The sequence below is a fragment of the Eleutherodactylus coqui genome, chromosome 13 (assembly GCF_035609145.1).
Source record: "Eleutherodactylus coqui strain aEleCoq1 chromosome 13, aEleCoq1.hap1, whole genome shotgun sequence".
Classification (NCBI taxonomy): domain Eukaryota; kingdom Metazoa; phylum Chordata; class Amphibia; order Anura; family Eleutherodactylidae; genus Eleutherodactylus; species Eleutherodactylus coqui.
The window spans coordinates 3,923,738-3,945,562 of record NC_089849.1 but is presented as its reverse complement, the minus strand read 5'-3'; the positions used below and the strand labels follow the sequence as shown (position 1 = coordinate 3,945,562).

At 55.1% G+C, this 21,825-nt stretch overlaps 2 protein-coding genes across 2 annotated transcripts in view; one reads left to right on the top strand and one right to left on the bottom strand.

The window, feature by feature from the left end:
* PARD6B (par-6 family cell polarity regulator beta) overlaps nucleotides 1-1,150 on the bottom strand; it is a 26,906-nt gene extending 25,756 nt beyond the window's left edge. The window contains exon 1 of the mRNA XM_066587569.1: nucleotides 1,014-1,150. Coding sequence (XP_066443666.1) covers nucleotides 1,014-1,079 — 66 coding nt within the window. The 5' untranslated portion in view covers nucleotides 1,080-1,150. The remainder of the gene's footprint in view (nucleotides 1-1,013) is intronic.
* A 16,575-nt stretch (nucleotides 1,151-17,725) lies between these two features.
* On the top strand, nucleotides 17,726-20,512 carry LOC136588304 (nascent polypeptide-associated complex subunit alpha, muscle-specific form-like). The gene has a single exon (XM_066587412.1). The coding sequence runs from the start codon at nucleotides 17,726-17,728 to the stop codon at nucleotides 20,510-20,512; it is 2,787 nt and encodes a 928-aa protein (XP_066443509.1).
* Nucleotides 20,513-21,825: the final 1,313 nt, after the last annotated feature.

Below are 21,825 nucleotides of genomic sequence, written 5' to 3'. Positions count from 1 at the left end.
TCACGACCCCACACACCTGCCTGCCAACCACCTACCTGCTCCCCCCGCAGTGCCACGACCCCACACACCTGCCTGCCAACCACCTACCTGCTCCCCCGCAGTGCCACGGCCCCACACACCTGCCTGCCAACCACCTACCTGCTCCCCCCGCAGTGCCACGGCCCCACACACCTGCCTGCCAACCACCTACCTGCTCCCCCCGCAGTGCCACGGCCCCACCTACCTGCTCCCCCGCAGTGCCACAGCCCCACCCTACCTGCCTGCCAACCACCTACCTGCTCGCCCCGCAGTGCCACGACCCCACACACCTGCCTGCCAACCACCTACCTGCTCCCCCCGCAGTGCCACGACCCCACACACCTGCCTGCCAACCACCTACCTGCTCCCCCCGCAGTGCCACGACCCCACACACCTGCCTGCCAACCACCTACCTGCTCCCCCGCAGTGCCACGACCCCACACACCTGCCTGCCAACCACCTACCTGCTCTCCCCCGCAGTGCCACGACCCCACACACCTGCCTGCCAACCACCTACCTGCTCCCCCCGCAGTGCCACGACCCCACACACCTGCCTGCCAACCACCTACCTGCTCCCCCCGCAGTGCCACGACCCCACACACTTGCCTGCCAACCACCTACCTGCTCCCCCGCAGTGCCACAGCCCCACACACCTGCCTGCCAACCACCTACCTGCTCCCCCCGCAGTGCCACAGCCCCACACACCTGCCTGCCAACCACCTACCTGCTCCCCCCGCAGTGCCACAGCCCCACACATCTACCTGCTGGCAGGCCACATACCTACGTACTACACCAGCAGGAGCCTCACATCACCTGCCTGCAGTGCCACTAACCAATATACCTACCTGCCCTCCATGCCGCCTGCTGGGCCCTCCTCACCTGGCAGGTACCACACACATCCCCCTCCCAGCACTTCGGGGTCCGCACAGCGCCCCTCCTCCTCTCCCCGGCAGGCGGCCCCCTCCTACACGGCCGGCAGGTGCCCCGGCACGTACCTTACTCTTCACCTCCACGGTGCCCAGGGACCTGCTGCTGCCCGCGCTCCGGTGGCTCCGGTTCATGGTGCCGCTGCCGCTCCGTCTCTCCTCTCGCTGGAAGGTATTCCCGTGTGACACGGAGACCGGGGCCGCCGACGTCACAGCCCCGCCCAGAGACCGCTGCGTCACGCCACGCCTACCAGCACGCCACGCCCACCACACGGCGAAAAGGACACCTGGAGAGGAGCGCAACGTCGTGACGTCACACGGACCGGCTGCCATGGAAACCACAACAAACGTGACGTACGTGACTACCTGCGTGTAATGACATCTACCTGTAGACCTGACTGTCCCCCCTGTATAGTAACATCTACTTGTAGACCAGACTGCCCCCCCCTGTATAGTGACATCTACCTGTAGACCAGACTGCCCCCCCTGTATAGTGACATCTACCTGTATACCTGACTGTCCCCCCTGTATAGTGACATCTGCCTGTATACCTGACTGTGCCCCCCTGTATAATGACATCTACCTGTAGACCAGACTGTCCCCCCCTGTATAGTGACATCTACCTGTAGACCTGAATGTCCCCCCTGTATAGTGACATCTACCTGTAGACCAGACTGCCCCCCCCTGTATAGTGACATCTACCTGTATACCTGACTGTCCCCCCTGTATAGTGACATCTGCCTGTAGACCAGACTGTCCCCCTTGTATAGTGACATCTACCTGTATACCTGACTGTCCCCCCTGTATAATGACATCTACCTGTATACCTGACTGTGCCCCCCTGTATAATGACATCTACCTGTAGACCAGACTGTCCCCCCTGTATAGTGACATCTACCTGTATACCTGACTGTCCCCCCCCCCCGTATAGTAACATCTACCTGTAGACCAGACTGTCCCCCCTGTATAGTGACATCTACCTGTAGACCAGACTGTCCCCCCTGTATAGTGACATCTACCTGTAGACCAGACTGTCCCCCCTGTATAGTGACATCTGCCTGTAGACCTGACTGTCCCCCCCCCCCCCCGTATAGTGACATCTACCTGTAGACCAGACTGTCCCCCCCCCTGTATAGTGACATCTGCCTGTAGACCTGACTGTCCCCCCTGTATAATGACATCTACCTGTAGACCAGACTGTCCCCCCGTATAGTGACATCTACCTGTAGACCAGACTGTCCCCCCTGTATAGTGACATCTACCTGTAGACCAGACTGTCCCCCCTGTATAGTGACATCTACCTGTAGACCAGACTGTCCCCCCCTGTATAGTGACATCTACCTGTAGACCAGACTGTCCCCCCTGTATAGCGACATCTACCTGTAGACCAGACTGTCCCCCCTGTATAGCGACATTTACCTGTAGACCTGACTGTCCCCCCTTGTATAATGACATCTACCTGTAGACCTGACTGCCCCCCCTGTATAGTGACATCTACCTGTATACCTGACTGTCCCCCCCCTGTATAGTGACATCTGCCTGTATACCTGACTGTCCCCCCGTATAGTAACATCTACCTGTAGACCAGACTGCCCCCCCCCGTATAGTGACATCTACCTGTAGACCAGACTGTCCCCCCGTATAGTAACATCTTACTGTAGACCAGACTGTCCCCCCCCTGTATAATGACATCTACCTGTAGACCTGACTGTCCCCCCCTGTAAGTGACATCTACCTGTAGACCAGACTGTCCGCCTTGTATAGTGACATCTACCTGTAGACCTGACTGTCCCCCCCTGTAAGTGACATCTACCTGTAGACCAGACTGTCCGCCTTGTATAGTGACATCTACCTGTAGACCTGACTGTCCCCCCCCCCCGTATAGTGACATCTACCTGTAGACCAGAGTGTCCCCCCTGTAAGTGACATCTACCTGTAGACCAGACTGTCCCCCCTGCATAGTGTCATATACCTGTAGACCAGACTGTCCCCCCTGTATAGCAACATCTACCTGTAGACCAGACTGTCCCCCCTGCATAGTGTCATCTACCTGTAGACAAGACTGTCCCCCCCTGTATAGTGACATCTACCTGTAGACCAGACTGTCCCCCCCTGTATAGTGACATCTACCTGTAGACCAGACTGTCCCCCCCTGTATAGTGACATCTACCTGTAGACCAGACTGTCCCCCCTGTATAGCGACATCTACCTGTAGACCAGACTGTCCCCCCGTATAGTGACATCTACCTGTAGACCAGACTGTCCCCCCTGTATAGTGACATCTACCTGTAGACCAGACTGTCCCCCCTGTATAGTGACATCTACCTGTAGACCAGACTGTCCCCCCCTCTATAGTGACATCTACCTGTAGACCTGACTGTCCCCCCCCCGTATACTGACATCTACCTGTAGACCAGAGTGTCCCCCCTGTAAGTGACATCTACCTGTAGACCAGACTGTCCCCCCTGCATAGTGTCATCTACCTGTAGACCAGACTGTCCCCCCTGTATAGCAACATCTACCTGTAGACCAGACTGTCCCCCCTGCATAGTGTCATCTACCTGTAGACAAGACTGTCCCCCCCTGTATAGTGACATCTACCTGTAGACCAGACTGTCCCCCCGTATAGTGACATCTACCTGTAGACCAGACTGTCCCCCCTGTATAGCGACATCTACCTGTAGACCAGACTGTCCCCCCGTATAGTGACATCTACCTGTAGACCAGACTGTCCCCCCTGTATAGTGACATCTACCTGTAGACCAGACTGTCCCCCCTGTATAGTGACATCTACCTGTAGACCAGACTGTCCCCCCCTGTATAGTGACATCTACCTGTAGACCAGACTGTCCCCCCTGTATAGCGACATCTACCTGTAGACCAGACTGTCCCCCCTGTATAGCGACATTTACCTGTAGACCAGACTGTCCCCCCTGTATAGTGACATCTACCTGTAGACCAGACTGTCCCCCCCTGTATAGTGACATCTACCTGTAGACCAGACTGTCCCCCCTGTATAGTGACATCTACCTGTAGACCAGACTGTACCCCAGTGTATAGTGACATCTACCTGTAGACCTGACTGTCCCCCTTGTATAGTGACATCTACCTGTGGACCAGACTGTCCCCCCTGTATAGTGACATCTACCTGTAGACCAGACTGTCCCCCCTGTATAGTGACATCTACCTGTAGACCAGACTGTCCTCCCTATATAGTGACATCTATTGATGAACTCTTTCTACATCAGATGGCCAAGCTCTCAAAGAAGTCCAACATGGTGATCATGGGGGATTTTACCCATCCAGACATTTGTTGGGAATCTCTCAGGTAAAAGTAATGGATCCAACAGATTCTTATCCGCTCTTGGTGACAACTTTATCTTCCAGAAGGTAGAAGAGAAAACAAGGGGATCTGCTATCTTGGCCCTAATTCTTACCAACAGGGAGGGAATGGTTGGGGAAGTAAGGGTGGCTGGGTTCTTAGGGGGCAGGGATCATGATATCCTCGGATGTTGGATAACAAGGGGAGGAAGACCTGAGAAGACTCAGACCTCAAGGTTGGACTTCAGAAAGACAGATTTTACTGAACTCAGAAGGAGGAGAGGAAGAATCCAATGGCTGGATGTTCTTAAGGACAGAAATGTCCAAGAAGGTTGGGAAATATTGTGAAATGAGATTCTCAAAGCACAATCGTTACCAATCCCTGAAAGAAGGAAGAATGGGAAGCATTTAAAGAGACCCGGATGGATGAACACAGAACTTGTAGACATGTTAAAGAGGAGGAAAAATATGTTTATCAAATGGGAAGAGGGGGAAATATCTAAAGTAGAATATAATGGGGTCTGCAGAAACTGTAGGGCAAGGGTCAGAAAAGCTAAAGCTGATAATGAACTGAGGCTTGTAAGAGGCCAAAAGCAATAAAAAAGGACGTGGGGGTCAAAAGCAAAAGGAAAGTCAAAGATGCTATTGGATGCTTACAGGATGAAAATGGTGAATTGGTTAAGAATGATGGTGAGAAGGACGAACTTTTACATTCCTATTTTGTATCTGTTTTCCCTCACTAAGTAGATGGAACATCAGCTGATCTTCCCTGTGCTATTGGGGGAATAAAAGAATGCAGGCTATCTATAAGCAGAGAGATGGTGAGGGAACACTTAGCTAACTTACATGAATCCAAGTCTCAACGTCCAGATGAATTACATCCTAGGATACTAAAGGAAGCAGCAGAGGTAATTGCTGAACCACTCGTCATAATCTGTGACAATTCCTGGAGAACAGGAGAAGTCCCGGAAGATTAGAAAAGGGCAAATGTTGTCCCTATCTGCAAGAAAGGGAAGAAGGTGGATCCAGGAAACTACAGGCCTGTGAGCCTGACTTCTATACCGGGGAAGATCTTTGAACAGATTATTAACCCTTTCCAATCCACTGTCTGACTTCTGAAGACATTATGATTTATGGCTTTACAGCTCTGATGTTAGAAGACATCCGTCGGGGTTCTCCTACTGTATATTGCCATCCTGTCTGCTGTTGGAGCCTATCATCTCATGCAGTACTGGCTTTAGCCAGCATATAGCATCGTTGTATAACGGCAGAAAAAGAGTAAGCCCCCTAGGAAAACCAAGATACAAATCGGATTGGAAAGGGTTAAACAGCATGTATGCAAGTACTTGGATGAGTGATTAACCAGAGCCAGCATGGGTTTGTAACAAACAAGTCATGCCAAACCAATCTAATTTCCTTCTATGATAGAATCACTGACTGGGGTGATCAGTGAAATGCGGAGGATATAGTATATATTGACTTTAGTAAAGCAGTTGACAAAGTATCTCATACTATACTTATGGAAAAAATGACCAATTATGGATCGACGAGGCGACTATTAGGTGGATTCACAGCAGGCTGAGTGATCGTACTCAAAGAGTGGTCATAAATGGCTGCACATCCAAGTGGAAGAATGTATCAAGTGGGGACCACAAGGCTCTGTCCTAGGCCCAGTGTTGGTCAACATTGTTATAAATGATCTGGAGGAGGGAATTGTGGGAAACTGATCAAACGACACAAAGCTAGGAGGGATAGCTAACACTAGGGAAGAGAGAAAGAGGATTCAAAAAGATCTAGAAAAGCTTGCACAGTGGTCGGCGACTAACAGAATGGTATTTAACAAGGAGAAATGCAAAGTCCTACATCTGGGCAAGAAAAATGAAGAAAGCACATACAGAATGAGAGGAATTGGGCTAAGCAGCAGCACATGTGAAAAAGACTTGGGTATACTAATAGACCATAGACTGAACATGAGTCAACAGTGTGATGCAGCAGCCAAAAAGGCAAACCCAATTCTGGGATGTATTAAGAGAAGCACAGAGTCCAGATCACGTGAGGTCATTATCCCCCTCTACTCTTCCTTAGTCAGACCTCATCTGGAATACTGGGTCCAGTTCTGGGCACCCCACTTTATACAAGTCATAGACAAACTGGAGCAAGTACAGAGAAGAGTTACCAAGATGGTGAGCGGTCTGCAAATCATGTCCTATGAGGAACGGTTAAAGGATCTGGGAATGTTTAGCAGAAGAGAAGGCTGAGAGGAGACTTAATAGCGGTCTACAAATATCTGAAGGGCTGTCACAGTGCAGAGGGATCAGCCCTATTCTCATCTGTACAAGGAAAGACTAGAAGCAATGGGATGAAACTGAAAGGAAAGAGACACAGATTAGATAGTAGACAGTGAGGGGGATCAGTGAGTGGAACAGGTTACCACGGGAGGTGGGGAGTTCTCCTTCAATGGAAGTCTTCAGAGGCCGGAGAAATATCTGTGTGGGATGATTTAGTGATCCTGCACTGAGCAGGGGGTTGGACCCGATGACCCCGGAAGACCCTTCCAACTCTACCATTGTATGACTCTATCTACCTGTAGATCAGACTTTCCCCCCTGTATAGTGACATCTACCTGTATACCTGTTTGTCCCCTCCCCCTGTATAGTGACATCTACCTGTATACCTGTTTGTCCCCTCCCCCTGTATAGTGAAGCGCTGAGCGTGACGCCCGCGATCCGGCGCTGTCATTAGCGCTCATGCAGACATTTACATGACTCGTTGTTTGTAATTGGGGCCTAGATGCAATCAGAGCAGAAATCCATCGGGGTTCACATACTTTTTCTTTCAGCCAGGCCTCTCTCTATTCGTCAGCTCTTCTCCCCCACAGTCGTCATGCGGTACAATCCATGATGGAAGGGTACAGATCTGAGGGGGACCTTATTCACTGCACCTCGCTGACGGCTCGAAGGGTTGGATTCAGCGGGGGCTCTGGTGCGCGGCTGTGAGACCCCCATCCCGCCAACTAGCCGGACCCCCCTGCGGTTCATCTGCTCTTATCAGGCTGCATTACATTTCTGTAAACTGCAGGGAAGGCGGCTCAGTAGTTAAGAGTCCCAGGTTATATAGTTGGCAGAACCCTCAGTAAGGCGGTCCAACTCTGCATTAGATTGTCAGCAGCGCAGGAGAGAATCAGGAGATAAAAGGTCGGCGCCCGCGTACGGCGGCCATACTTGTGGCGGCGCACGGCTGGGGGAGGACATGTATAGATGTGGTCGCTGGCGGTCTTGTCATCGCGTATCACAGACGCTCGGTGTGGAGTCTCTGGGCCGCAGAGCTGGACATCTTATCAGCGCTATTGATACAAGATAAGCGGTGACGGTCCTCCGTGAAATAGTCGGAATGTCTGTCGTTCCTCGGCGGGGCGTCGGCAGGCTTCCACGCTCCGCCGCTAGCAGGAAACGGTGAGCGTGCGCCGTAAGCTCTTGATTTCTGACATATCTGGACGGGCGGAATACTGTAAATAGCTGTCAGAGGACGCCAGCCGCTCGTCAGCTGTCACTTACATAAGCGGGTGTCTGCGGAGGAGCACAAAAACAGGAGCGGCCGGTCGGGTGTGCGGGAACATCCTGTGAAGATCAGTGTGTGCAGCACTGTACCCGTCCCGTACCTCATGCCTGGCACAGCCTGGCGGGTGGCATGGACGGCACCGCTGTTCTCCCTCATCCTGGGTCATAAAGCCGATCCAGCGCTGCCTCCCAGTACTGCGGTGAAATTACAATAGTGTATGTGAATAGGAAGGCATAGAGGTGCTACATGATGGTATAGTGCTTGGGCCCCTGGGGGCCCCGGAAGATAGGGTTCAATTTTGATTTGTGGCCCCTGTAAGAGAGAGCAAAACCGAATTGCACAGGTGAAGAGCAGCACGTGAGGAGCAGAAATCCGCTTTCCGCGTCTCTCTAAGTCCCGCGGGACTGCTGCGAGGACTGAAATAAGGAAGCCATACTAGCAGTGGCCTCATCCTGCGACGGCGGGCCGACCACCCAGGCAGTCGCCCACCACTGTCTGCCGGAGATTCAGGTACCAATCTGCGTTGAGAGTCCCTTGAGAATACCGGTCCAACAAGGCGATTGCGCCAAATTCCAACCCACTTGTTCACACTGAGCTTCTGATTGGGCGGCGCTCTTACTAGTTATCTGCATTACATCTGCACTGAATTGGTGCTTCGCCGCTCACGAACACGCCACCGCAATAATAGCGTCCGCCCAGGACTGCAGTGGTGGACAACTTCATGCGTGTATTAGGGAAGGAGGCCGCTGCGAGTACGCTTCCCTTACGTCAGTCATAGCGGCGGTCCCCGGGACTTAGGCCACTCTCACGCACACCACTTTTTCCTGTGATTAGTGCGGCATCCCGAGCGCTGCACTAACCGCGGTGCAGCGCTCCCATTAATTATAAGGGGGCTTCTCAGACCTGCGCTTAGAAACGCCGTGATTTTTGAGTGCTGTGTGTTCTATTTTGGCGCGTTTTAGGGCTCTTAAAAGCACCTCATCACCCATCACAACGACGGAGTGCGTTAAAAAGCCCTGTGAAATGCATTCAAAAACGCTGCTCAAAAGTGCGGTAAAAATGGCGCGATTTCTGAACGCATATGTGAGAGTGGCCTCAGAGAGGCACGGAAAGCGAATTTCTGCTCCTCACAGGCTACTGTTCAGCTTTTTAATTGGGTTTTACGCTTTTTCAGGGGCCACAGCACAAAATTAAAAAATCCATGCTCTGGGGCCCCTTAGGGCCCGTCTGCCATACCATTGTGTAGCACATCCACGCCTTCCTATTGAAGTACACTATTGTTATTCCACTATAGGCCACCAGCAGAAGATATAGCGCTGGAGGCGGAGCTCTTCACGGCGTCGGGTATAATCTCAGGGATTAACCAACCAATCACTGTGGCCGTTCCCAGAATGACCCCTGATGAGGAAGACGTACGAACTCCCATTGTCCAAGCTTACTGGTTTCCCTGCTCGGGGGTCCCAGTTTAGGCCTCATGCCCACGTCCGGGTCGAATTCTGACCCAGTGCCCGGCAGTGACCCCCAGAGACACATACACACCTGTCCGGATCCGCCGCGAGCCAACGAGCCGGGTGCATGCGCAGTGCAGGGCATGGTGCGCCAGCGCTGGGCTGTGACACGGGAATACTTCTGCCGTGCTCACTGCGGCCGTGCCGTGGGACGGGCGGCTACCATTGACTGCGGTGGAAGCCGTTTGTGCGGTTTTTCTGCGCCGAATAGAACACGTTGCGATTCTCCCCGCAGATGATTTCCACCTGTGGGCAGGGAAGAATCTCCTAATATGGCGTGTCTGTGGACGGATATTGCTACGGAAGTCGCAGCGGGCGTCTGGCCACGAATTCCGCAGCGAAAATCCATTTGTGGGCATTATGGATGAACATCTCACCTGTGTGACGGGGGGCCGCGGAGCCACGCGAGGGTCAGACGCCTGCGAGATGCTGGATGGCCACAAACATCAGACAGAAGGCGCTCGATGGCTGAAGGAACGACTGTTACACAGATGGAGCCGCTCACATCCTCGTCTGCGTTGGCCGCAGTTCGTGTTCAGTGACGCCGCGAAGGAAAGAGCTTTCATTCCACTATCAGACGATAAATTGAAACGTAGCCGACCTCCAGGAGACGAAGCCGCATCGTCAGTCAACGAAAACCACCATTACTGGATAAAATGGAATCCGAGGAACAATCATTCTGGCTGAAATTGTCTACTTAATCAAATTTAGTCCGATCTGTGTGACCACCTTAAGAGCCCCCGCCCCTTTATCAGAGCCCCGCCCCTTTATCAGAGCCCCCGCCCCTTTATCAGAGCCCCTGTCCCTTTATCAGAGCCCCTGGTGCTCTCATGATTGGCGCCCCCTGTAGGGTAATTCCCCCCGTGACCCCGGAGTCACGTGACAAGTTTTCCGCGGATCAGTTTCAGTGTGAATCCACATTAGATGGAAGATCCAGCGATCGGAGCGACTTCCAATGAGGCCGGTCATCAGTGCTAGACTAGCCGGGGGCTCACTGCCAACCGCACGCGCGCGGGGGGGCGGGGGGGTTCTCATGTAACAGTGTGGGGAGCATACAGAGAATGGCGCGATTGAGGAAAACATCCAGCGAAAGGGGATCCTGCGGACAGAAACAACTCATCCCTGAAAGGGGTCGGAGGAGGATGTCAGGAATCGTTCTGACCAACAGGCTGCACAGTCAGCTGAATACATCGCTGGAGCTCCAACTAACGTGTCCGAGCGCACAACTCGCCGTTCCTCCGCACGGATGGTATAACAGCAGGCGACCAGTTCCAGCGCCATTGTGTCTAAGAGAAACAGAAAGACTCCAGCGGGCAAAAGAGCGCAAAACTTGTATCACTGAGCAGCGGAGAAACATCTCCTGGTCAGATGCGGCCAGATTTATGTGCTGATGGGAGGGCAGAATTTGGTGCAAGCAGCATGAATCGCTGACCCCTTCCTGTCAGCCAGTCAGAACATGTCAGCACCGCCATCTAATCTGCAGGGACTACAAGAAGCTTCCTGTCCGTAGGGGCCGGTATTCCTGCAGGAGGAATTCATCACCAAGTGGGATCTACAACATGATGATCTGCTGGAGGCCAGAGGAGTCCAATCCTACTAGATGGCGGTAATAGAGGGGCGGTCGGTGTATGTGCGCTACTAGATGGGGGTAATAGAGGGGCGGTCGGTGTATGTGCGCTACTAGATGTGGGTAATAGAGGGGCGGTCGGTGTGTGCACTACTAGATGGGGGTAATAGAGGGGCGGTCGGTGTATGTGCGCTACTAGATGGGGGTAATAGAGGGGCGGTCGGTGTATGTGCACTACTAGATGGCGGTAATAGAGGGGCGGTCGGTGTATGTGTGCTACTAGATGGGGGTAATAGAGGGGCGGTCAGAGTATGTGCCCTACTAGATGGCGGTAATAGAGGGGCGGTCGGTGTATGTGCCCTACTAGATGGCGGTAATAGAGGGGCGGTCGGTGTATGTGCCCTACTAGATGGCGGTAATAGAGGGGCGGTCGGTGTATGTGCACTACTAGATGGCGGTAATAGAGGGGCGGTCGGTGTATGTGTGCTACTAGATGGGGGTAATAGAGGGGCGGGCGGTGTATGTGCGCTACTAGATGGGGGTAATAGAGGGGCGGTCGGTGTATGTGTGCCACTAGATGGGGGGGTAATAGAGGGGCGGTCGGTGTATGTGTGCTACTAGATGGGGGTAATAGAGGGGCGGTCGGTGTATGTGCGCTACTAGATGGGGGTAATAGAGGGGCGGTCGGTGTATGTGTGCTACTAGATGGGGGTAATAGAGGGGCGGTCGGTGTATGTGCACTACTAGATGGGGTAATAGAGGGGCGGTCGGTGTATGTGCGCTACTAGATGGGGGTAATAGAGGGGTGGTCAGTGTATGTGCACTACTAGATGGGGTAATAGAGGGGCGGTCGGTGTATGTGCGCTACTAGATGGGGTAATAGAGGGGCGGTCGGTGTATGTGCGCTACTAGATGGGGGTAATAGAGGGGCGGTCGGTGTATGTGCACTACTAGATGGGGTAATAGAGGGGCGGTCGGTGTATGTGCGCTACTAGATGGGGTAATAGAGGGGTGGTCAGTGTATGTGCACTACTAGATGGGGTAATAGAGGGGCGGTCGGTGTATGTGCGCTACTAGATGGGGGTAATAGAGGGGCGGTCGGTGTATGTGCGCTACTAGATGGGGGTAATAGAGGGGCGGTCGGTGTATGTGTCCTACTAGATGGGGGTAATAGAGGGGCGGTCGGTGTATGTGCGCTACTAGATGGGGGTAATAGAGGGGCGGTCGGTGTATGTGCACTACTAGATGGGGGTAATAGAGGGGCGGTCGGTGTATGTGCACTACTAGATGGGGTAATAGAGGGGCGGTCGGTGTATGTGCGCTACTAGATGGGGTAATAGAGGGGCGGTCGGTGTATGTGCGCTACTAGATGGGGGTAATAGAGGGGCGGTCGGTGTATGTGCGCTACTATATTGGGGAATATAGAGGGGCGGTCGGTGTATGTGCGCTACTAGATGGGGGTAATAGAGGGGCGGTCGGTGTATGTGCGCTACTAGATGGGGGTAATAAAGGGGCGGTCGGTGTATGTGTGCTACTAGATGGGAGTGATAGAGGGGCGGTCGGTGTATGTGTGCTACTAGATGGGGGTAATAGAGGGGCGGTCGGTGTATGTGCACTACTAGATGGGGGTAATAGAGGGGCGGTCGGTGTATGTGCGCTACTAGATGGGGGTAATAGAGGGGCGGTCGGTGTTTGTGCGCTACTAGATGGGGGTAATAGAGGAGCGGTCAGTGTATGTGCACTACTAGATGGGGGTAATAGAGGGGCGGTCGGTGTATGTGTGCTACTAGATGGGGGTAATAGAGGGGCGGTCGGTGTATGTGTGCTACTAGATGGGGGTAATAGAGGGGCGGTCGGTGTATGTGCGCTACTAGATGGGGGTAATAGAGGGGCGGTCGGTGTATGTGCACTACTAGATGGGGGTAATAGAGGGGCGGTCGGTGTATGTGGGCTACTAGATGGGGTAATAGAGGGGCGGTCGGTGTATGTGCGCTACTATATGGGGTAATAGAGGGGCGGTCGGTGTATGTGTGCTACTAGATGGGGGTAATAGAGGGGCGGTCGGTGTATGTGCACTACTAGATGGGGGTAATAGAGGGGCGGTCGGTGTATGTGGGCTACTAGATGGGGGTAATAGAGGGGCGGTCGGTGTATGTGCCCTACTAGATGGGGGTAATAGAGGGGCGGTCGGTGTATGTGCCCTACTAGATGGGGGTAATAGAGGGGCGGTCGGTGTATGTGTGCTACTAGATGGGGGTAATAGAGGGGCGGTCGGTGTATGTGTGCTACTAGATGGGGGTAATAGAGGGGCGGTCGGTGTATGTGCGCTACTAGATGGGGGTAATAGAGGGGCGGTCGGTGTATGTGTGCTACTAGATGGGGTAATAGAGGGGCGGTCGGTGTATGTGCACTACTAGATGGGGTAATAGAGGGGCGGTCGGTGTATTTACTACTAGATGGGGTAATAGAGGGGCGGTCGGTGTATGTGTACTACTAGATGGGGTAATAGAGGGGAGGTCAGTGTATTTACTACTAGATGGGGGTAATAGAGGGGCGGTCGGTGTATGTGCGCTACTAGATGGGGGTAATAGAGGGGCGGTCGGTGTATGTGCACTACTAGATGGAGGTAATAGAGGGGCGGTCGGTGTATTTACTACTAGATGGGGTAATAGAGGGGCGGTCGGTGTATGTGCGCTACTAGATGGGGGTAATAGAGGGGCGGTCGGTGTATGTGCACTACTAGATGGGGTAATAGAGGGGCGGTCGGTGTATGTGTACTACTAGATGGGGTAATAGAGGGGCGGTCGGTGTATGTGTACTACTAGATGGGGTAATAGAGGGGAGGTCAGTGTATTTACTACTAGATGGGGGTAATAGAGGGGCGGTCAGTGTATTTACTACTAGATGGGGTAATAGAGGGGCGGTCGGTGTGTGCTACTAGATGGGGGTAATAGAGGGGCAGTCGGTGTATGTGCACTACTAGATGGGGTAATAGAGGGGCGGTCGGTGTATGTGTACTACTAGATGGGGTAATAGAGGGGAGGTCAGTGTATTTACTACTAGATGGGGGTAATAGAGGGGCGGTCAGTGTATTTACTACTAGATGGGGTAATAGAGGGGCGGTCGGTGTAGTGTTCCAGAAGCCGGGCAGCCTCGCCAAAGGTCTAGAACTCTAAGGGTCGTGCTGGTAAGCAGCCGGGAGTCTGGAGAATCTGATAATTCAGCACCTTTCGGATGCTTCAGGCCAGGGATCGGACGCGGGGATCATTGCTGCTCGCTGCCGGCTCTTCTCCTCGATCCTCTAATATCTCCAGTACAATCAGGACAGACGCGCCAACAATGGGTGTAAATGATTGTTTCCTGCACTTTCATTACAATTCCCACTCCTTGTCTGCAAACGCTTCTCATTCTAAATGTAGGAAGTAGCGAGGGTCTCAGACCCCGGAGCGGCACAACGGCCCTCTGCTTCACCAACCATTGTAAGTCCATCACACTGATTAGAAGCTCAGCCCATCAAAGCCTCTCCCACTGTGACTACTCATCCGAAACCCTGAAGACCGCCTGCTTATCCCAATTAAACCAAACATTCAGGAACAATGGGGCCACAGGGAGAGGCCGCACTGACTGGCTGGGGTGAGGACGGGCCCCTGGCACTCGTTACTGGGCATTGTGTATGGATAAGGCCATCTCACATGGACATTGTAATCCTTTGTAGCACAGGTCGATGTCCTGAAGTACTGGTGTCATTGGAGGAAATTACTGGAGACGCCGGCGGTCCAACCGCACCGTCTCACTATTAGTCATCCCCACTTCTAAGCCAATCCCGGACTGACAAACTCTTATATGCCACCACTAGTAACGGCATCTAGGTCATATGGTCGCCAGTAGTACAAAGCCAACAATGGAGGTTCACAGGATCGCTGCCAGCCATAGACTGAAGTAGGAGGAAAGTAAATAGAGCCATCAGTAACTTGGCTAAACTTCATGGGGGGTTAGTGGTCAGCCATGACCTAATAAGTTTCAAACCTCAAGGGCTTTACAGGGTGGATGGGGGCAACTATCAGATATCCATCAACACCCTACAAGACAGTCTGCCGGTATGGTGGGAGACCAGCCAGGTCCAGAAACAGTAGGGCGATAGCAGAGAAGCCCTACTTGTGATGGTGGCATCGTGGCACCGCCCTTAGGATGGCACTACAAGAGTCTCACCATTCCCTGCAGTACTGTTGTCAGCGACAGAACTGGGGGACAAATGATGCTCCTCCCAGAAGGGCGCTTTCTCCCTGGGGTAAAAGCTATCCGACCGACTCGCAAAGTGAATCAAATTGCTGTTGATGCCAGAGCTCTGCTTGTTGAGTTGAGGAAGCCATGCAAAAGTTTGGGCGAGACTCGCATGGCATCGGGGAGGGGGGGGGGGGGGGGGGGCGAAAGTGCGCATGACCAGCTTGACTAGTTTCATGAGCAGTGCAGCAGGTGGGGCCTGGCCACTCCCAGGGGGACAGTGCAGAATTGGATGTGGGGGTCCCTGTAAGTTGGATGTATATGAAGCTGACACTAACTTTTTTCTAAAAGTTGACTGTGTTTCCTTTGTTTATGGCCAAAGGGGGGCGCTGGTGAGGGTTTGGGGAGCTGAAGAGAGCCGGGCGCATAGCAGGTCCCTTATTGTTAGTGATGCTCAGAGGATGTTAATAGGGCAATCTGCCCATCACAGCTGCACCATGGTGTTTTCACAGGACTCCATTGGCGCTTGTTTACCTGGCATTTACGTACGGCGATTCAGAATGTAGGGGGGGGGGGCGAACGATTGTACAAGATTCTGTGTCCCCCATTTGTCGTCTCATCGGGTGCAGCGTCACACAGCCTGGTAATTGGGCAAGCAGGTGTTCCTAAGAACAGGCTATGTAGGGTGCCGCCTTGGCACCATCTGTTGGTCTGCGCTCTGCATTTCCATCACAGGGTTCTTTTCAATTAGCCAAAAGCAGTTTCATCGGAGCCCCTGGCTGTAATCGGGCACAGAGAGACCAACGGTGCGAACTCTGCTCTCCAATCAACCTTGTTTCTATTAATTTCCATCTTCGAGGCAACCAGCATCTGATACATCCAACCAGAAAACAGCACCCGGTGTAAGCAGAGCATTCAGATGGAAGATGTCCAGAGCAAAACCTGTAAGTCAGACAGGAAGTCTAATACAGGATGCAAAGGTTCACGCAGGATGACTGTGAGGCGCATAGGCACCAGGCAGCTGTCCCAGCGACTATCACTACGGCGCTCTTACACAGGAGCAATAGTCGTTCTGTGAGCGGAGGCGGAGTGCCGGAGATCTCTGCCATCCACAGTCAGCGGGCCGTCGCTCAAAGACTCAACGACTCCTGCTGCCATGTGTCAACAATCTCTTGGTTTAGGTGCCCTAAAAAGAAAGTTACCCCAACAAACACATGATGTATCGCCCTGTGCTGCCAGCGGCCGCTTGTACATGGGACGACTATAGCCCGAATTCAGTGTGTCCAGAGATAGTCTAGGCGATAATCACTTTGTGTAGAGCTACCGTAACTCAGGGTCAGTACAGGATAAGAATTGTATGTACACAGTGACTCCACCAGCAGAATAGTGAGTGCGGCTCTGGGGTATAATACAGGATGTAACTCAGGACCAGTACAGGATAAGTAATGTATGTACAGTGACTCCACCAGCAGAATAGTGAGTGCAGCTCTGGAGTATAATACAGGATGTAACTCAGGAGCAGTACAGGATAAGTAATGTATGTACACAGTGACCACCAGCAGAATAGTGAGCGCAGCTCTGGGGTATAATACAGGATGTAACTCAGGAGCAGTACAGGATAAGTAATGTATGTACACAGTGACTCCACCAGCAGAATAGTGAGCGCAGCTCTGGGGTATAATACAGGATGTAACTCAGGAGCAGTACAGGATAAGTAATGTATGTACACAGTGACTCCACCAGCAGAATAGTGAGTGCAGCTCTGGAGTATAATACAGGATGTAACTCAGGAGCAGTACAGGATAAGTAATGTATGTACTCAGTGACTCCACCAGCAGAATAGTGAGTGCAGCTACTTGCTGCTTGACAGGGGGTTGACGCCCCTGTTCCTGATAGGCTGTTATTAGTCACCCTTGCAGCGCTACAGTTAGTGTGGTCAGCGCTGCACCAGCGGCACTGTGCTCCCAGCGGCTTCTCCCTGTCACTCTTCCCACTGTGAATGTCCCCTGCGTCGGCACTGTGGCTCCCTGCAGCACCACTGCGCTGACCTCTGGAGCCCGTGGGAGTGTCCCCGCCGGCTCAAGTTTTAACATAATTGGTGAACAGCTGTGGTGGATGCAGGTATTACTGTATCTTGTACGCCTAGCATGTACTAAACAGTGTGCTGCTAGGACCTTTGACAACTAGCCAATCGGGAGCTAGGGGTGTGACAGGACTTGCCTGCATCCAAGTCTTCTCAAACCCCTAGCTTCCTGGTGGCGACAAGATACACTAATACCCAGATCTTCTTCTCCTTGCGGTTTTGTGCTGTATTTCGTGCATCGTGTTGTGTATTGCCTGCGCACCCCACATAGACCTGGATGCAATGCTCTCTTGCAACAGTCTGCACCCTATTCTTCATCTCCCCCTGGTGCCTCTGCTTGTGGGTGTAGTGCCAGGAAGGAATGCCTCTACCTGCTGACTCGGGAGCGTGGTGCATGCAGCTCCCTGCTGAGGCCTGCCGAATACTGCGCCTGCACACACCAACCTTTGGCCCCTCATTCTGCAGAAACTCAGCTGAGTCAGGAATTCAACTTCTCATTGTACAGGAGACGAGTTATGCAGAAATGTGGAAGATCCTGTTTTGCAGCATTGATAACTGTAAATGTAGAGCGCATTCCTGCAATGTACGGGGCCCGAGACTCCGAGAGCCAAGCGTCAGGCTCCACGGGCCCGAGACTTCGAAAGCCTTGCGTCTGGCTCCACGGGCCCGAGACTTCGAAAGCCTTGCGTCTGGCTCCACGGGCCCGAGACTCCGAGAGCCACACATCCGGCTCCACGGGCCGAGACTTCGAAAGCCTTGCGTCCGGCTCCACGGGCCCGAGACTCCGAGAGCCACACGTCCGGCTCCACGGGCCCGAGACTCCGAGAGCCACACGTCCGGCTCCACGGGCCCGAGACTCCGAGAGCCACACGTCCGGCTCCACGGGCCCGAGACTCCGAGAGCCACACGTCCGTCTCCACGGGCCCGAGACTCCGAGAGCCATGTGTCCGGCTCCACAGGCCCGAGACTCCGAGAGCCACACGTCCGGCTCCACGGGCCCGAGACTCCGAGAGCCACACGTCCGGCTCCACGGGCCCGAGACTCCGAGAGCCACACGTCCGGCTCCACGGGCCCGAGACTCCGAGAGCCACACGTCCGGCTCCACGGGCCCGAGACTCCGAGAGCCACACGTCCGGCTCCACGGGCCCGAGACTCCGAGAGCCACACGTCCGGCTCCACGGGCCCGAGACTCCGAGAGCCACACGTCCGGCTCCACGGGCCCGAGACTCCGAGAGCCACACGTCCGGCTCCACGGGCCCGAGACTCCGAGAGCCACACGTCCGGCTCCACGGGCCCGAGACTCCGAGAGCCACACGTCCGGCTCCACGGGCCCGAGACTCCGAGAGCCACACGTCCGGCTCCACGGGCCCGAGACTCCGAGAGCCACACGTCCGGCTCCACGGGCCCGAGACTCCGAGAGCCACACGTCCGGCTCCACGGGCCCGAGACTCCGAGAGCCACACGTCCGGCTCCACGGGCCCGAGACTCCGAGAGCCACACGTCCGGCTCCACGGGCCCGAGACTCCGAGAGCCACACGTCCGGCTCCACGGGCCCGAGACTCCGAGAGCCACACGTCCGGCTCCACGGGCCCGAGACTCCGAGAGCCACACGTCCGGCTCCACGGGCCCGAGACTCCGAGAGCCACACGTCCGGCTCCACGGGCCCGAGACTCCGAGAGCCACACGTCCGGCTCCACGGGCCCGAGACTCCGAGAGCCACACGTCCGGCTCCACGGGCCCGAGACTCCGAGAGCCACACGTCCGGCTCCACGGGCCCGAGACTCCGAGAGCCACACGTCCGGCTCCACGGGCCAGAGACTCCGAGAGCCAAGCGACCGGCTCCACGGGCCCGAGACTCCGAGAGCCACACGTCCGGCTCCACGGGCCCGAGACTCCGAGAGCCACACATCCGTCTCCACGGGCCCGAGACTCCGAGAGCCATGTGTCCGGCTCCACAGGCCCGAGACTCCGAGAGCCACACGTCCGGCTCCACGGGCCCGAGACTCCGAGAGCCACACGTCCGGCTCCACGGGCCCGAGACTACGAGAGCCACACGTCCGGCTCCACGGGCCCGAGACTCCGAGAGCCACACGTCCGGCTCCACGGGCCCGAGACTCCGAGAGCCACACGTCCGGCTCCACGGGCCCGAGACTCCGAGAGCCACACGTCCGGCTCCACGGGCCCGAGACTCCGAGAGCCACACGTCCGGCTCCACGGGCCCGAGACTCCGAGAGCCACACGTCCGGCTCCACGGGCCCGAGACTCCGAGAGCCACACGTCCGGCTCCACGGGCCCGAGACTCCGAGAGCCACACGTCCGGCTCCACGGGCCCGAGACTCCGAGAGCCACACGTCCGGCTCCACGGGCCCGAGACTCCGAGAGCCACACGTCCGGCTCCACGGGCCCGAGACTCCGAGAGCCACACGTCCGGCTCCACGGGCCCCAGACTCCGAGAGCCACACGTCCGGCTCCACGGGCCCGAGACTCCGAGAGCCACACGTCCGGCTCCACGGGCCCCAGACTCCGAGAGCCACACGTCCGGCTCCACGGGCCCGAGACTCCGAGAGCCACACGTCCGGCTCCACGGGCCCGAGACTCCGAGAGCCACACGTCCGGCTCCACGGGCCCGAGACTCCGAGAGCCACACGTCCGGCTCCACGGGCCCGAGACTCCGAGAGCCACACGTCCGGCTCCACGGGCCCGAGACTCCGAGAGCCACACGTCCGGCTCCACGGGCCCGAGACTCCGAGAGCCACACGTCCGGCTCCACGGGCCCGAGACTCCGAGAGCCAAGCGACCGGCTCCACGGGCCCGAGACTCCGAGAGCCAAGCGTCAGGCTCCACGGGCCCGAGACTCCGAGAGCCACACGTCCGGCTCCACGGGCCCGAGACTCTGAGAGCCACACGTCCGGCTCCACGGGCCCGAGACTCCGAGAGCCAAGCGACCGGCTCCACGGGCCCGAGACTCCGAGAGCCAAGCGTCAGGCTCCACGGGCCCGAGACTCCGAGAGCCACACGTCCGGCTCCACGGGCCCGAGACTCCGAGAGCCACACGTCCGGCTCCACGGGCCCGAGACTCCGAGAGCCACACGTCCGGCTCCACGGGCCCGAGACTCCGAGAGCCACACGTCCGGCTCCACGGGCCCGAGACTCCGAGAGCCAAGCGACCGGCTCCACGGGCCCGAGACTCCGAGAGCCAAGCGTCAGGCTCCACGGGCCCGAGACTCCGAGAGCCACACGTCCGGCTCCACGGGCCCGAGACTACGAGAGCCACACGTCCGGCTCCATGGGGGACTCGTCTGGCAGCTGAAAGTCTGCATCGCAGCCCCTGGTGCTCCATTCACCACATCGTTACTTTCCGCACTGCGTGTCAATTTAAGTTTTGTGCAGATTTTTTCTGCAGGGTGCGAATGAGATTTTGAAAATCTTATCCCCGTTGCTGCTACTGTAAATGGCGGGTCCGCACTGTGTAGACATGTCCTTGGACCGCCCACAGCGACGGCTTCTGGGTGTGGTCACACGTAACGGAAATGCTGCGGATTCTCCACAGCCGAGAATTCCACGGTAAAATCTGCAGCATTTTCACATCAAAAACGGTCCGAATCCCGTTGGTGCAAATACTCCTGTAACCTGGCGATCAGCGGCGCCTGCAGCGCACAGCGTGGCCTCACTGAGGTGTACTACTTAGCGCTGCGGTCCCCGGTCAGGTGATGCGAGGCGGATCTGTGTGCTGCAGCGAGGGGGCGCTGATTGTGAGCCGAGACGAGCGGCAGATTTACAACTGATTTCTAGTCAAAAAATGCATCAATGATCGTTTTTGATACAGAAATGATGCAGATTTTGCTGCTATGTGTGAAGCTTCCCCAACTAGTCCGGTCACAGGCCGGCTCATCCTGCTTCTTGGGACATGAGTGTAAGCTCCGCAGACAAGTGTGACTGTGAAATCAGTAGTAGACCAGCCTCCTCCGCAGAGCACACCTTATCGGCAGAAAATCTCGAGTAACCCTGCTTACTGGTTACAGAATTCCTTATACTCCGCTTACATCCAAAGCTGCATCCACAGTTTTACTCGTTCCCCCTGGAAACAGACTATCTATAACAGGCCCCTTTATTAGACCCCCCAGCTCTGTATTACAGCCCCGTCTTTCTCACGATTGACGCCCCCTGTATGGTAATTCTCCCTGTGACCCCGGAGCATAAAATCACGTGACAAGTCTTCTGTGGATCAGTTTCAGTGTGAATCCACATTAGATGGAAAATCCAGCGATCTCAGTGACTTCCATCGAGGCCGGTCATCGGTGTCAGACTAGCGGGGGTCTCACCGCCAACTGCGGGTGCGGGCTTCTTATGTAATGGTGTGGAGCGTATACAGAGAATGGCGCGATCGAGGAAAACATCCAGCGAAGGGGATCCTGTGGACGGAAACAACTCATCACTGAAAGGGGTCGGAGGAGGATGTCAGGAATCGTTCTGACCAACAGGCTGCACAGTCAGCTGAATACAACGCTGGGGCTCCAACTAACGTGTCCGAACGCACAACTCGCCGTTCCTTATCAATACGGAAATGGGTTATATTATCTGCATATTACACATGCATATACGCCCGTGTGAAGGAGCCCTAGG

What these genes read in the sequence shown, in the direction of transcription:
- LOC136588304 (XM_066587412.1), top strand. Translation starts at nt 17,726, where the DNA reads ATGTGGAAGATCCTGTTTTGCAGCATTGATAACTGTAAATGTAGAGCG.